The 15,431-nt window shown below is 39.3% G+C and overlaps 1 protein-coding gene across 1 annotated transcript in view; it reads right to left on the minus strand.

Annotated features, from left to right (window-relative positions):
* Positions 1 to 15,431, minus strand: part of KLHL14 (kelch like family member 14) — a gene marked incomplete at both ends in the record, with an annotated part of 97,403 nt that overhangs the window by 65,713 nt on the left and 16,259 nt on the right. Inside the window, one exon of the mRNA XM_082668441.1 lies at positions 3,883 to 4,004. Coding sequence (XP_082524567.1) covers positions 3,883 to 4,004 — 122 coding nt within the window. The remainder of the gene's footprint in view (positions 1 to 3,882; positions 4,005 to 15,431) is intronic.

Genomic DNA, 15,431 nt, shown 5'->3' on the forward strand with positions numbered 1-15,431 from the left:
ATTTCCGGGAAACACGTGGTCAGTGGGGAACCCAAATAGAATAGACAGCCCCTCTGTACTGTCTCCTGGGAAGGAAGGTAAGCTGCTTCCACATGAGGACTTCATAAAAACTTTGATGTGTCAGTCATATGCTATGAAAGTACATAGTAGCCATGGGAACTGTTTTGTTTGATCTTTAAACGAAGGATTTAGGACCTGCAAAGTGCAAGAGGCATGCTTTTTGCATTGGCCATTTTAGTATTCATGTCTCCTGTACTGCTTCCTAATAGGTTAAGAATGAAATGGAAGACTGCGTGCAGGAGTGAGAAATGCAAGAAAAGCAGTACTGTAAAATAAAAATGAACAAAAGTGCATTTCAACTTCCCTTTCATTATTAACAGTCAAGAGAACAACGCCAACACTTAACAGTTCACATTTACAAAAGGACCTACCGTCATTTTTACAGGGTATTTCTCAGTACTTTGCTGATAGAGGCTGGGGAATCTGTTACTATTCTTAATATTAATTCTATAATGTTAAATAAGTGATTTTTTTTCCAAAGAGGAGGATAAAAATGAAGGTTGTGTTAGTATGTTACTAAGTCTTTTCAGTGAAAATAATCATCCCCTTTGCTGTCTGGGTAGACCAAGCCACTGGTTAGCTGACTGTTGAATTCTGTTTTCTTTATGTTAGGTAGAATCATTTTTTCACTTCCACTCACCTCCACTCCATTCAATTTCTTGTTATTTGTGGACCCCTTATATAGTGTTTCTAAGACATAAATAACATAACAGAATAAGAGCTAAAGAAAATTATGACTGACTTTCCTTTTAATTCTTCTTGGTTTTATTACATGTGTAAGTGGTGTGACACCCATAAGTGGGCAGCTGTGCTCCTGCCCGTGGATGGCACCCTTCTAAAAGCAGCACGTCTGTGAGACAGGCTGGAAAATATTTGCTCAAGCCAAGTGGGTAAAGGATTCTAAGATTCAGAGGCTCTAGCTCATCTCAGGTTTTCGGTTTTTGCTGGTTAGCTTATTTGTTAGTTTTTATGGAGAGAGTCATTCAGTAAATGAGCAGACGCCACACCAGAAACTGTCTGCTAGCATTAATTGTCATCCTCAACTCCCTGCCAATTAGCTTGGCAGTTCTTTGGGGTCAAAAAAAAAAAAATGACCGTGGAAAGCTCTGCAATCCCTAATGTTTCATTGGATTTGGAGAGAATTTGGATACTTTCTTATTCCAATAAGAAACATTTCTTCATTTATTATTAGATGGGCTAAAGAGTGTGGAAATTGATCAGTTACCGGACTTATTTATTCAGTTTAGCCAAATAAGATGGCTTAATTAAAAAATACAAACCAGCAGCAGAAATCATCCAAATAAACTGTCTATATTTCTCCAATAAACCTAAAAAATATGCTTTCACTCGGGACCATGTAGTCACAGCCCAGCAAGTAATAAACTCTATTTTTTAAAGTACGAGCCAAGTGAAATGAAGAGTACAAGTAGAGTAGACATTTATTTCAAAGCTGTGAGCTGCCTGAGTACAGAAAAACGATTCAAGATCTTTGCAAATGTTCCCATTATTTGAACTTTTCTATACATTAATGTCTTTATTTCCTTCCATTTCAAATCTGATGAATGGAGTCAACAGAAACCCATCTATCTTTACTTCTTAGTCTGCAGATGACTACATTCAACATATAAAAACTAGAGAAAGTGGTCTCCCTACTGAAGCAGTGGGTCTTTGTGTTGTGTCTGTTAAAATGTAATTTGTCTCCCCTCTTCCTGGAGAGCTTGAGTTGACTGAGGCCTCCAAGGTATAAAGGTACATACAGTTCTTACGCTAATATTGGTAATAGTGTTACAACAATAGCAATAGTATCTGCAATTCACTGAGTTCCTGCTATGTGCTAGATGATTTACAAACACAATTTTATTTTAAAAATACTCAAAGGATGCTGTAGAATGAAGAAACCATGACTCAGGACATGTATATGACTTGCTCAAGGTCACAGATGTGGGGTCGAACCCAGGTCTGACCGACTCAACTTCATGCTTTCTTACTACATCTTGCTAAGGAAAGAGTTACATCAGGCAATATGAAAAATTGAAGTAGGGTGACCCTATGTTCCAGTCTATACCCGTTGCCCCAGCATAATTAACAGATCCCCATTTCATGCTCTAAAGTCTCCTAGGTTGAACAATAAATTAGATGATCACCCTGTCTCTGAACAAGGCTTGAATTGAGCCTAAGACTTTTCTTAGGTATTGTTCATAATGCTTTAATTAATCTTTTTGCCTTTAACGTAGGGCTTCAAACCACTAGAAAATTGGACCTTGCCTGATGTATTTGGGAGAAGAGATGGATTTGTGAGTGAATATCATTTATCGCTTGGGTGTAATATCTCCCTGCCCCTTGGCCTCTGTTCCTCTGTCATCTCCCATCAAGAATCTCTTGTTCTTCCTCTTTCCTCTCTCCTCCTCCCCGTATCCATGTCTACTTCTGTGTAGGTTTTCTCTATTGATCAAGTGTCAGAAAATTGATTCTTTGGTTTTACTTTAGCTTGAGTTTCTGACGAATCTTGAAAATACAGCTTGCTCAACTCATTCAGATGTTTAAACCACTATGAACGGTATTTTTGTCAAAAAGAGAATGAAAATCATTTGAAGGCATCTCTAACTTATTTTTCTTCCTCCCTAATCAGGCTTCTACTCTCCATCACTTTGTTACTACAACCAGAGTGTATAGGTGTCCGGGGAGTTTTCTCATTGCAGTTCCTGGACGACGCTACTGCAGGTTTTGCTGGGGTAAGCCAGCTCCAAAATGTATTATTTCAAGCACCACCTCACATGTCTTTGCTCCTTTCCTGAATTTATGGGCAAACTGTTGTCCTGTTTGTGTTATTTTAAAGGGCTTTCAGTAAGAGGAGAGGAAATGACTTTTTAAAAAATCTGCTAAAATATATAACTGCTTAAAAGACACATGCAATAAGAAAATCTAACTTTCACTTTTGTCAGTTTTAAATGTATGGCTTTGATTTATGGATCAAAATTGCTCACTTATTATTTTATCTATATAGCTCTGGGCAATTTTGACAGTTAAAATTTAGTTTTATTGACCAGTGCAGCCACGGTGTCCACAAGGGGACCGGTGCACACAGTCCCCTGCACTCAAGAAACGATGATTTTTGATTCCATGACTGAGTCAGATTGGGAATCATAACCGATGTAACAATAAGTTCCAAATCTCAGTGCCCAAGGCAAGAGTTTGCTCTAAAACACAATCACCCTTTAAGGAGGGGAGGAGAAGAATCTTGGGTGGAAGTTTCAAGTACAATTTAATGCAGCAGGGAGAGGTCCTGGGTATATCTGTCCATCTGAACAGTGGAGCAATGGAAGGGGATGGTTCTCTAAAGACCCGGGGCCACAGATTAAAGGTTAATGAGGAAAGATGCCTAAAAAGCAAAATGAACATTAGTTCCAGGGACAATGAACATTGGTTACAGAGACAATGAACTAAACAATCATTTTGACATGAGAAAATTTACTAGGGCTATTAACCAAGCTTTCCCTTTTCCAAGAGCAAAACCATAATGGAAGAATTTCTTTTGGAAGATCTCGGTCTTCCCTCCCCCTCTGTGGCAACACACACAGAAACACCAACTCAAGTGCACTGATTTTAGGCCACTTTTAATTTAGGCCTCTTCCACTACCAAATCGGCCACTCTGCAATGTTAATTTAGTCTTTGACTTTAAATCCCCTGTGATACATAAACACACCTCCAACGGGTAACAGATCAATAAAATGTCTAATTTGATTAACCATGTTTTCAAATTCATCAAGATAGCTCTAACCTGAAATAAGTAGGTGGGTAAGTAAATAAAGAAAGGCACTCACTTGTGAGGATTTTCCACGTCTTCTTTTCATCATCATAGTACTGAACCAAATTGCTGGGGAGCCGGTCCGGCCCAGGAGGCAATCCACCAACCAACAACAGCATTTTCTTGTTAGAGCGAATTCTTCACCCAAAACAAAAGAGGAGATGAATAACCACATTATTGTAGAGCCTCTTTAGTGGCAACAAAATCATAACCATCAAAAGAATGTACCCTGCTTGCAGATTTCTATTTCATTTTTTTCCTGTTTCTTCTCCCATTCATGTCTCAACAATTTTTTTGAACCAAGCAGAAAAATGATCAGAAGCACGGCATATCCCCATACTCAAGGAATAATAAGCTCCTTTTATGCAATTTGTTAGAGGTTCATTCTAGAACGACCTTTTTCTTATATTATCCCTTTAAATCATCACTCTTTACAGCTGAGTACACATGAAATGCTCTGGAGTTGTACTAAGGTTAAGCATTAAAGTTGCATGTCAAAAATCGTATTAGTCAAAATCATTATTATAAACCATTCTCCACTCAAAGAACCTTGAAAAAATTAAGGTTATGCAGAGACTTTGTGAGCCAACTCTTTAATCACCCAGCGAACTTCAAGTACCAGTTTGGTACAATTAGCACAGGGCTAACTGGGGTGGGTTCACCAGCACGAACAGGACTTTTTGTTGAATTTAGCTGAGACTTCCACCTTCATCCTCTTCCCAGCCCCTCCCCTCCCTCCCCCCATCCCAGGGCACCAGGGGCGACACAGCAGCACCAATCGGTAAAAATGAGACTGTGAGGTTGTTTTGAGCCTCCCCAGAGTGGAGTCCTGCCAACGCTTGCCACTGATCCAGCGGCATGAACTTGCTCAGCTGTGCAAAGTCACTCTAATTCCTTCCCTCTGTTTTTCTACCTTCTCCCCCCAGGGGGCAACCACTGAAAGGAGTGACTACCCACCCATCAAGAGCTAGCAATTCGCTGCTATTAAGCGTGACTGTGATTCCCAGTCTGCCCGGCAGTTCCTGAGAACAGGCCTGCAATGTCTCATATGCAGTAAAAGCTGTAAGACGCACCCTGGCCGGCACACTCGACCTGATGGATGTATGACCCTCGGGAACAGTAATGGATTGAGCTCACTTGCGATTGGACGGAGGAGGGGAGACCCAGCCCCCCACAAGGGTCCTGCTGATTTAACGGTTGCTTTACATATAATTGAAACTTTCGTTCACCTGAAAGGCTGAAGGTGGTGGTGGAAGAAACGAAACAACCATGATTGAAGGAAGAAGTCAGTAAATGTAAAAGGATTCCTCTTAAATATGCTCACCACCCACAGCGTGGCTCAGAATCTATTATTACATATTCAGCCTGGTCGTTCTGATTCAAGGACGCTTGGCGAAGTACGCCCTAGTGGAGAAGCACTGTTCGTTGGTTAAGAACCTAACACTCGGAGAGTTAACTGAATACAGTTAATGACATTTTCATGGGAAGGAAGGGAACAAGAGAATTCCTTTAATGAAACTCTGGTGCTATAGAATGCCTCGTATATGCCTCAGCAGAAAAAAATACCTTCTGGAAAACCTCCTATCAGGGACTCATGCATAGAGGGAGCTGTACTTGTAGAATAATGTTCAATGTGATATCAGCTTGCAATATTAATTTTGCCACGAACAAAAAAACTCGACTTCTTTGAAGCTGAAGTACTTTGGAACTGTACCCATATGCCTTATAGATCAGTAGTTGGGAAACAAAAACAATACAATGGCAAAGAGCTCCATATTTTGAGGATGTCAACGATTGGGGTGGTTTGTTCACAGGGGTTAAGAAAATTCAGTGCAGTAAGTACCTCTCTTTTATTCGCAAACAATACATAATTCATGCGCCATATAACCTCCTAAATGCCTGGTTACAGGACTAATATAAGACAATTTTTTCCTGTAGGTTTAGCTCAAATAATCAACCACTCTGTGAGTATAAGTTAAGATGAAAGCCTCTATATTTTTAGATGGCTGTCAGTTTCCACGTGTAGACAGACCTGTTCAATGGGAAGTCACGATTGGCTGTCGTGATTTGACACATGTATGTGCTCTAGACTGAAGGTGGGTAAAGATGGACCGTATCTACCGGTTAGACATAGAGGCAAGGACTCATTGGAATGGTGGTATGACCAAAGCAATGTAATTAAATCTTTGTTTTAATATTTAAATAAATGTACTGCTTTTAAAATGTGTTTCATGAGTGACAAAGGGAGATAAACTCACGGCTCAAATATGTTTGTAAGGGCGTTTCATTCATTGATAAGGCTAGTTTCCCTGGACCAATCCCATGGGTGATTTTCACCACCTCCTTAGTTGGACCATCTCTGCAGATGGGGAGCAGATTGAGAGTCTTTGTGCCCAAAGACCCAGTCATTGCCATCTGTCCCCTAAGAACTGGACTGAGATTACCGATAAATAAACCACTGATCAAATGGCAAATGGTAACAACTTCCACCCTGCCAGCAAAGACACTGTTTAAAGGCTAGCTGGCATAGCAGCTCTGAGAGACTTCACATCAACTAGGACAAGTCTCTAAACCACCCAGCCCTCCTGAAGAATTACATGGAAGTAAAGGAAACCCCAGCTCCCCTCATTGGCTGTGTGTTTTCTGTAAAGGCACAGTTCTCCTAGTAGTTCATTACATTTGGCCTTCTTAGTGAGTGAAGACACATTCTAAAGCTTTTGCACTATTATATTCATATCATCATTCATTCAATTTATGGCTTTCTTCCTTGCAGTATTTTGTTTCTAGGGTTTAGTGTTACTCAATGTTCCAACCCGCTATTAATATTATTTAATTCTAAATAAAGCTTAAAACTCTACCTTGTGAAGGTGAAGCACACAGAAAGCAAAAACAGGATAAAGCATGTGAGAAGTAGCATAGTACAGAAGAAAGAACACATAAAATAACAAAACACAGTTAAGTGGTTTTCTCACCATTTTCTCCACTGACTCTCAAAACAGCCCTACGTCATAGGTATAGTTCCATTTTATAGGAAAGTGAGAAAGTTCTTAGAGTCAAATAAAGTGGCAGAAACAGTGTTCAGACCTAGCCCTTCTAACTCTACCAGGTCCATGATCTTTTTAAAATTCAAATTTATTTAAAAAATTTTAATTTTACTGTAAATTCTGGTTAAGACCCAGGTGACCTGGATTCTAGGGCTGATTTTGCTATTCAGCAGAGTGACTTTGTATAATTTACTTGGCTTCTTGGAGCCTATGTTTTCTCACCTTTAAATAGAGGAGTAATATCTGATCTGCATCTTCAAAGGATTGTCGTGAGAATGATGTAAAACAATGAGGTGAAAAGTTCTATGTAAACTCTAAGGTAAATTATTATTAATTTATCTTTAGTATTGACAATACAATGTGGGCTTTATTTCATTATGCCAAACCTGCTTAGTTAAAAAAGAAAAGTAGTATTTTTCATAGAGATACTTGCTGAGTTCATATATATAAATACAAGTTAATTAAGAGGGTTTCACTACCTAGCTGTTATCTTATAATTGTATGTTCTTAGAAAATTATCATTTTAATCATATTGGCTATCTTGAGCCTTGTTATAAGAAAGTATACATCAGACATCACATAAAACTGTGAACATTTCTGGATCCAAATAAGGAGACCTAATGGAGATTACTCTACATTTCTTATTTCTTAAGAATAAAACAAATGAGAAAAACCAGCACATATTTTACTTTGATATAAATGCAATGTCAACTATTCAATTACTCCTAGAAACTAATACACGTGAATAATTCCTGTGGAAAAGCTTCCATTCTTTTTACAGTGTGCAATTATAATCGTGACAATGACAATAATGACAGATAATAATGAATGCATATTGGATATTGAAACCTCTGATTATCATGCCATTTATTTGATGTGTGTGAACTTCAATTTGAAAACGCCATGAAAAAAGATACCTTGTGAACTAGAAAAGTAAAATTAGAAGAATCTGAATTAACTTGCTGAAGGGGGTTTCAATTATTCTCTTCTAAACAATTCCAGTGGAGCCTTACAGGTTTAATTTTAGATTAGGCAAAATCTACAATATTGCAATAATTAGAGTTCCTTCATATGGCAACATAGTATACTTTTTAGAAGCTCTTTACACAGGAAGCCAATTTAGCGAGAATTAATCTGTTCTCTTTAAGTCTGTTAATATTTTACAAATACTCCTTTTTACTCCTCATCTTAGCACCACTTAGACCAAAGTAATATATTTAAGAGTTAAGTAATTAGAGAAAGTTAAAGAGCTGAGTATGTCGTGATTAATAATATTATTTAGATGCCTTTGGGTCCCTAGATTCTTGCAAAGAAAAATATAAGGTTAAAAAGGCGATGGAATTTGAAGGTCTCCTTTGTTCCAGCTCAATAATTGCCCAACATTTACCATGTGTCACATTTGTGCATGTGTGTGAGTGTGTATGCGTGTGCGCTCGCGCGCATAGGTACTTTGGTTCCAGGGATGAATGATTGAAGGATAACCTAAAACCTCCTGGTGTAAACAAATTTTTCATCGTACTGGTGTTATAAGTATGGTAAAGTCTCATTTATTTATATCTCAGTGATTTGGAACTTCAATAATTGGGAAACAGGCCAGATAAAGTTTTCCTTCCCAGGATACATATAAAAATTTTTTATTAACTAGATTACAAGAAGCGTTTTAACCAATTTAAGAAATCAGCTGGTCTGCTGGCACCTTAGAGCCACCCGTGTACATTTAGGCTAAGTTCATTTTGCAGATAACAAATCATTATTTATTTATGAAAGAAAATGTTCTGCAATATTCTTAAGAATCATTAAGTCAGAGAGTTAGAAGAGAACTTTGAGGTCATCTCGTTCAGGGATTTCCAAGTCTGGCAAGTCATCAAGGTCATCTGAGGGGATTAAAAAATTAAGATTCTTGAGATAGATTCTTAGGTCCTAATTCCTAGAGATTATGATTCAGTGGGATGAAGCCTTAAAAATCGATAATGTTTCACAGTTTTCTGGTTGATTCTGACACACAGCCAGACTTGAGGCCACTGATTTGGTCCAGTTCTCTACATAATGTAGAAATCCTTTCAATCGTTTTTTTTTTATGTAAGTATTCTTATTAATTTGGAAATTTATAATGAAATGGACCTTAGTTTTTCAAATGCACGCTGTTGTGGAAAGTTGTTGGACAGTTGTGTTAGACTGATTTTTTTCTCCTTAGGCTGAGCTGAGAATCTGTCAAAGTCTTTCAGAGAAAAAGAGCAAGGTGCTGTCATGGCAGCACCTCCGATAACGGCAGAGAGTTGCTATATGTCTTCTCTTTAGCATGTTGAAAATGTCCATTTCTTTCTGAAAAAATTTCCATTTTCCTTATTAAAAACGTACTCAATGTACCTTATTAGAACTGTACACAATATAACAAATATGATATTGATATGTGATGTGATGTATCTTTTTAAGGCTTTTTAAAAATCACAATGGTCTTTCAGCTGTCACAATGCAGTGCTGGTTCCAGCTGACTACAAATACAGATTGTTTTTAAGAAAACCAACCCAGGTTGTCAAGTCAGGCTTTTCCCTATCCTATCTTTCTTCTAGTTAAGTATTTTAAATATCAATGCATTACCCTTTTTAAATGCTTTTATACCCTCTACTGATTGAGACACTTTGTTTCAATTAATTTATCATTTAGCAATTATTAATTGAGTTTCTACTATGTTCCAGTTTCTACTATGTTCTAAACACTAAAGGTCATGGTGCGAATAAGAGGAATAAATTCCCTGTTCTTCGTGGCAGTTACTTCCATTCTAGTGGGGACATCTATTGGAAATATCACAATTCTCCAAGCAGGACAGCCTGGTTGTTAAGAGTGTAGGTCTCACAATTGGGGTGAGACTTTTGGCTTCAGCTGTTCTGAGATGAGTGACCTTGGGCTAGCTTCTTTGTCCTCTTGAATCTCGTGTGTAAAACTGGGATAAGAATAGACCTAAGGCATAGGTTTGTTTAATCTTCAGGATTAAAAAAAATATATGCAAAGCATTTACAGTGGTGCTAATTAAATGCTATCACCATCCTCCTCTCATCGTCGTCATCCTCAGTATAGCCAATCCTTTGTGTAATCTGCAGGTTTGATAAGCGAGTAGCCCATGTCCCCATCCAAATTGTATCACTTAGAAGCAATAGCATCACATTTCCATGGTTTAGATATTTTAGTCATCCCAACTCATTCTCTCTGAAATGATACATAAATACTGGGATTTTTACTCTGTAATTCCCCATATATGGTCTTCAGAGGTGTACTGACATTTTTTTTTTTAAACAAAAATGTAATGGAAAAACTAAGCAGTTTTGAAGGGGCAATGTAAATGGGGGTAGATAATAATTATTCCATCTTTGAAAGGCCAAGTTAATTTTAATTTAAGAATCAGCCAGACCTGGACTGAAGTTCTCTTTTTACCACTTCATACGTTTGTATACTTGGGCTGATATTCAACCTCTTGAAGCCTCAGTTGCCTCATCTGTAAAGTGGGAATGTTGTGAGGGTTAAATGAAGTCATTTAAGCATAATTTGGAAAAGAAATGGCTGCAACCCGTAAACAAAATCACCTCCTAGAGCTAGTCTCTTCAACCAACGAAGGGCACTTTGTGCTGCTGTTGCCTTTAAAGATGAATGTCTCTGCACCGTGAGGGGAGACAAAAACTGATGCTCCCAGGACTTCCCTGGTGGTGCAGTGGTTAAGAATCCATCTACCAATGCAGGGGACACGGGTTCAAGCCCTGGCCCGGGAAGATCCCACATGTCGCGGAGCAACTAAGCCCGTGTGCCACAACTACTGAGCCTTCGCTCTAGAACCCTCAAGCCACAACTACTGAAGCCTGCATGCCTAGAGCCTGTGCTCCGCGACAAGAGAAGCCACCACAATGAGAAGCCCGCTCACCACAGCGAAGAGTAGCCCCCGCTCGCCGCAACTAGAGAAAGCCCAAGCCCAGCAAAGAAGACCAAACGCAGCCAAAAATAGATAAATAAAAAATAAATAAATGTATAAAAACAAACAGCAACAAAAAAAACTGATGCTCCCAACATGATCCAGTAGGGAGAGGCTGGAGAAGACTGGAAGAAGTTATGCCTCTTTCCCACGACTTTCCAACTTCAGTGAACTTTGCTAACCCTATGATGGCTTAGCATTTTATACAAGCGGTAAGTGAATGGGCAATTTCACATCTGGTGGTACAGCAGTGGTGTTTGGTAGTGATCCAGAGGCAGGGAAATTCGGGAAGATGTAAAGCCCTGGGGATTCACAGAGACAAAGGTTTTGGATTTCCACAGGCCTTTGGATTGAAGGGGTTTGCAACAATTTTACCAGATCTTTACCAGAACTGAAAAGCCACCAGCTGACATCTGAGTTGCATATGGAAAATATGTATGTGGTTCCCATAGTAATCAATCGATAAATGACAATATTATTATGCATAATTATTAAGCTTACAAAGCACTCACTTGAACATCCATCTTTGGAATTTTGGCAGTTTCTTTTATTGTTTAGAAGCCTTTTCAGGTACCATAGGTGCACCGTTTATAAACAGTCAGAATATTTACTGCACAAGCAAGTTTAACAAAAATATAAAACCACTGGGCTTCCTACAATGGCATTGGTCTAGATCTCATTCATAAATTCAACCCACTCATTCTTGGCTGCCATCTCTTTCTGTTAAGGAAGTCCCCAAACCTTATGATATCCAACTCTCCAAATTGTATGGTAATCTTGACTCTTCTCTCAGTTTCCTGCTATAGTCAACGTTGTACCAAATCCTACGGATTCTAGAGCTGTAACATGTACACACTGCTATATTTAAAACAGATAATCAACAAGAACCTACTGTATAGCACAGGGAACTCTGCTCAGTATTCTGTAACAACCTAATTGGGAAAAGAATTTGAAAAAGAATAGATACATGTATATGTATAACTGAATCACTCTGTTGTACACCTGAACCTAACACAACATTGTTAATCGACTATACTCCAATATAAAAAATATATATCTCTTCATTTCAACCGAACTGCCAGTAGCCTGACTCAGCTAGGTTGACTTTCTCTTGAGCGGTTGTAATAGTGATGTCCCTGCTTTGTGAGCTTCTGCTCCCATCTAATTTACCCTACATACTTTGTCAAATGAATTTCAGCAAAGCCTGACATTAATGATCGATTACTTCGGTCCTCTTTTTATAAACTATCAAAGAATTCCCCACTACTTATCCTCGATAAAATGCACATATCCTCTACATTATAGCCTCCCTTTTCTCTCTTTGTCTCTGTCTCTGTCTCTCTCAAACACTCTCTCTCTCTTTCTCTGTCATAGGTAATTGCCTTGCTTGAGATTCTTTTCACGGATAAAACCGTTTCTGAGTTAAGATCTGAAAAACTTGAAAGAGGAATTTCAGATGGAAACTGCTTAGACCATGGGGGAAAAGTAAACAGAGAAAGATCCCAAATCAGTAGCCAGGAGGAGACTTTCCAGATCAGCTAGCCTTCCCTAAACTTCCAGCTAGAAGGGTACCCAAAAGTCGCCAGAGGAGAGCAGCTACCCCTTTCTTAAATTTTTCCAGAGAAGTAAACTCCCTGGAGAACTTGTTCCAGCTGATTTGCTGTTGTATTTAGGTTTTTTTTTTTTTTTTTTTTTTATCATAGCTGTTCTTGGTAATTACACAGCAGCTTTCATCAGAAGAGCCTTTAAATAGACCTGGTAATGCCTCTCTGAGGTAGGTAAACATAAAGTATCATTATCCCCATTTAACAGATGAAAGAATAGAGGAAAAAGGGTTTGGGCACCTTTTCCAGTGCCTCAGGATGGGTTTTATTTCTTCCATTTCACAGAGGAAATGTCTCTAGGGCTTTCGTACACAACCCTTCTGTGATTCTCAGGAACGGCTGAAAATGTCTTTGCTTCCATCTTCTGACACTTTATCTCCCGCCAGGAGTCTGGCTGCGTAACTGGAGAATGGTCAGTCATATACAGTATTTAGTTTTCCTAAAATGGAAGTAACTTTACGATTCGTTGGATCATAAAGACAACACAGGCTCACTGAGAAAAATTCTAAGTATAGTTAAACACAAAAAGGACTTAGTACTACATAGGTACTCAGTAAATGCTTATTGTAGGAATGAAGAAATGATGAATAAAAGAACGAACTGGTGAAAAGAGTCAAAGTCATTTGCAATCCCACTAATCCAGATATATGTCATTACAGATTCTTATCATCCTTTTTTTTTTCCTCATCTGTTTTAAGGTCTAGTCAGTGGGTGTGGTGATGGGGGTGTCAAAAGGCAAAAGGGAAAGAGGAAAAGCCATGTTTCTGAACCAAAATGTGGAAGAGTCAGAGGGTGACATTGGAGAACAGACAGTCTTGTTGATTAACCCCCAAATCTAACCTGCTACCTAGGATCAGTGTTGTCCCCCAGAATGGGGGCTACCCACGATACAGGGAAGTTTACCCAATTTCAGTTATTAGCACAATACAGGGCTTTAATGATCTTTGCCATATCCGTATATTATTTACTTAATATCTTATTTAAAACTGATCACTTTAAAATGCTTAATCCCTAGTCTGTTCTAGTCTTTCCCAATGGCGGCTGCTCTTTAGAACCACCTGGGAGAGCTTTTATAAAATATTTTGGGTCGGGGTGCCTCTCAGAGATTCTGATTTCATGATCTACTGTGGGACCCAGCATCGGTGTCTTTTAAAAATCTTTTTAAGCTTTCTGTGTGGTTCTAATATACAATCATTGTTCTAGCAATTATATTTATGAATCATGGACTTCATGGGTTAACTGTGTTTTACTTCTAACACATGTTAAAATCCTGTGACTCTGAAAACCTAGTCACATTCCAACTTGGCCCCTTCTTATAGGTTTGACCATGAGAAGCTCAACATGTTGAATGACTGGAGCTTTGCATGTTACAATTGTAATGAACCATCTTCCCACTCCTTCACTTCTCACCCCAGCCCCCGTAGCACACTAGGACATTCTTCCACAATTCTTCACTGACACGTACTGAACTCAGAATGTCACCGGTTCCTCCAGCATGCAGGTGGGGTAGTTTACTGATGTTTTTGCCACATTTCTCTGGACACCAAAGCTGTAGACTGGTTCATGATGGCAGAGGCAGATATGACAGAAGTGTCTTAAGGTCCTCATCTGAATCCATGAAATGTAAGCCTCCCCAAGGCTTAGTTCATAAGCCAGAATGGGTCTATCTTTATACTGTACATAGCATTTCACACTTCACTCCTTGTCCTTTGCTTCATGAGGAAAAATGGCTCCCAGCCAACTTTATACTCACTGCATTTCCACCCGCCCCCAACCTCCTAGATGAAAGCTTCCTTTGGTAACTAGAAGTAGTTGCATATCTTCTTTGCTTGATTACCTATATAATCTCTAATTCTAATACCTAGTACATAGTGACTTTCTGAGGAGCATGAATTGCAATGGGAATAGCATCTCATTAATCCTCCCTATTCCTGGGAGGAAGTTGTGTGGCAAGTATGACCTCTTCGACTAATCCTCCTGCCTCCAAGTGGGACTCGGGGTCTCCCCACTCACTAAAACAGATGCCACCCAACACGCTGGCAGGGACACCAATGTTTGTGTCATAGGAAAAAACTCAAGAGAGAAGTGGTTCTGTGCAGCCTGTCACCAAGGAGCTATTCAAGCTCTGTGTAGCCTAGTGATGAAAAGCGATAAAGCATCACTCTCATGCCAGTGATGGACTCCTAAGTAATGCCTGCGTTTAAACCCCTAATAAAGGCCAATTATTAGACTACGCTGCCTCTTGAGAACCAATCTCATTACTGAGACTTCTCTCTCTCTCCCTCCCATCTGGCCGCCTTTCTGAAGAGAAAAGAGTGACTTCCTGACCTGAGGAAATGTTGGTACCTGCTGCACAAGACAAAGTGCAGAAAGACGCAAGATCACATGATGATGCTGAAAATCCAAGTTCAGGATGTTACATACCTCCCACTGAAATTACTTGTATCTGACAGTTCCAGACCTAACAGTAAAAATGAATCTTTAACAAAATCACGTTCCCCAAATAGAAGTTCAGCCATTCAGGATGAGGGGACAATGGCCTGACTGACACCTCATGGGTCTAGAGACTGATTTTATCCATTCCTCTAACTCCAGGGAAAGATTTCTCATGGGGAAAGTAGGAAGCTCGTACTGAGTAACAGGAGCCAGCCGCCCGCCAGGCAGGCTGTTGCCAGTTGGAGCATCACTGCAGGAGTGGTCGTGCAGAGAGACAGGGAGAAAAGTTAGTTGGTAACTGAATGTATTACCCCATGCTTCTCTTGGAATATTCATGGCAATAAATAGGTATCCATTTTCAAGAAAAGGGAGTTGTAGCTGATACCCTCTACAGGGGCCCAGAATTTATTTTTAGGGGAAGAATAATGTTATGAAATCATCCTGGGATTAAGATAAATGAAAGTTATCCTTATTTTGGGGTAGAGAAGCCATGAGGGACTGAGGCAGGCCTGGGGTGTGAGAT

This window comes from Grampus griseus (genome assembly GCF_964374135.1).
Source record: "Grampus griseus genome assembly, chromosome: 12".
In the NCBI taxonomy this organism is placed as follows: Eukaryota; Metazoa; Chordata; class Mammalia; order Artiodactyla; family Delphinidae; genus Grampus; species Grampus griseus.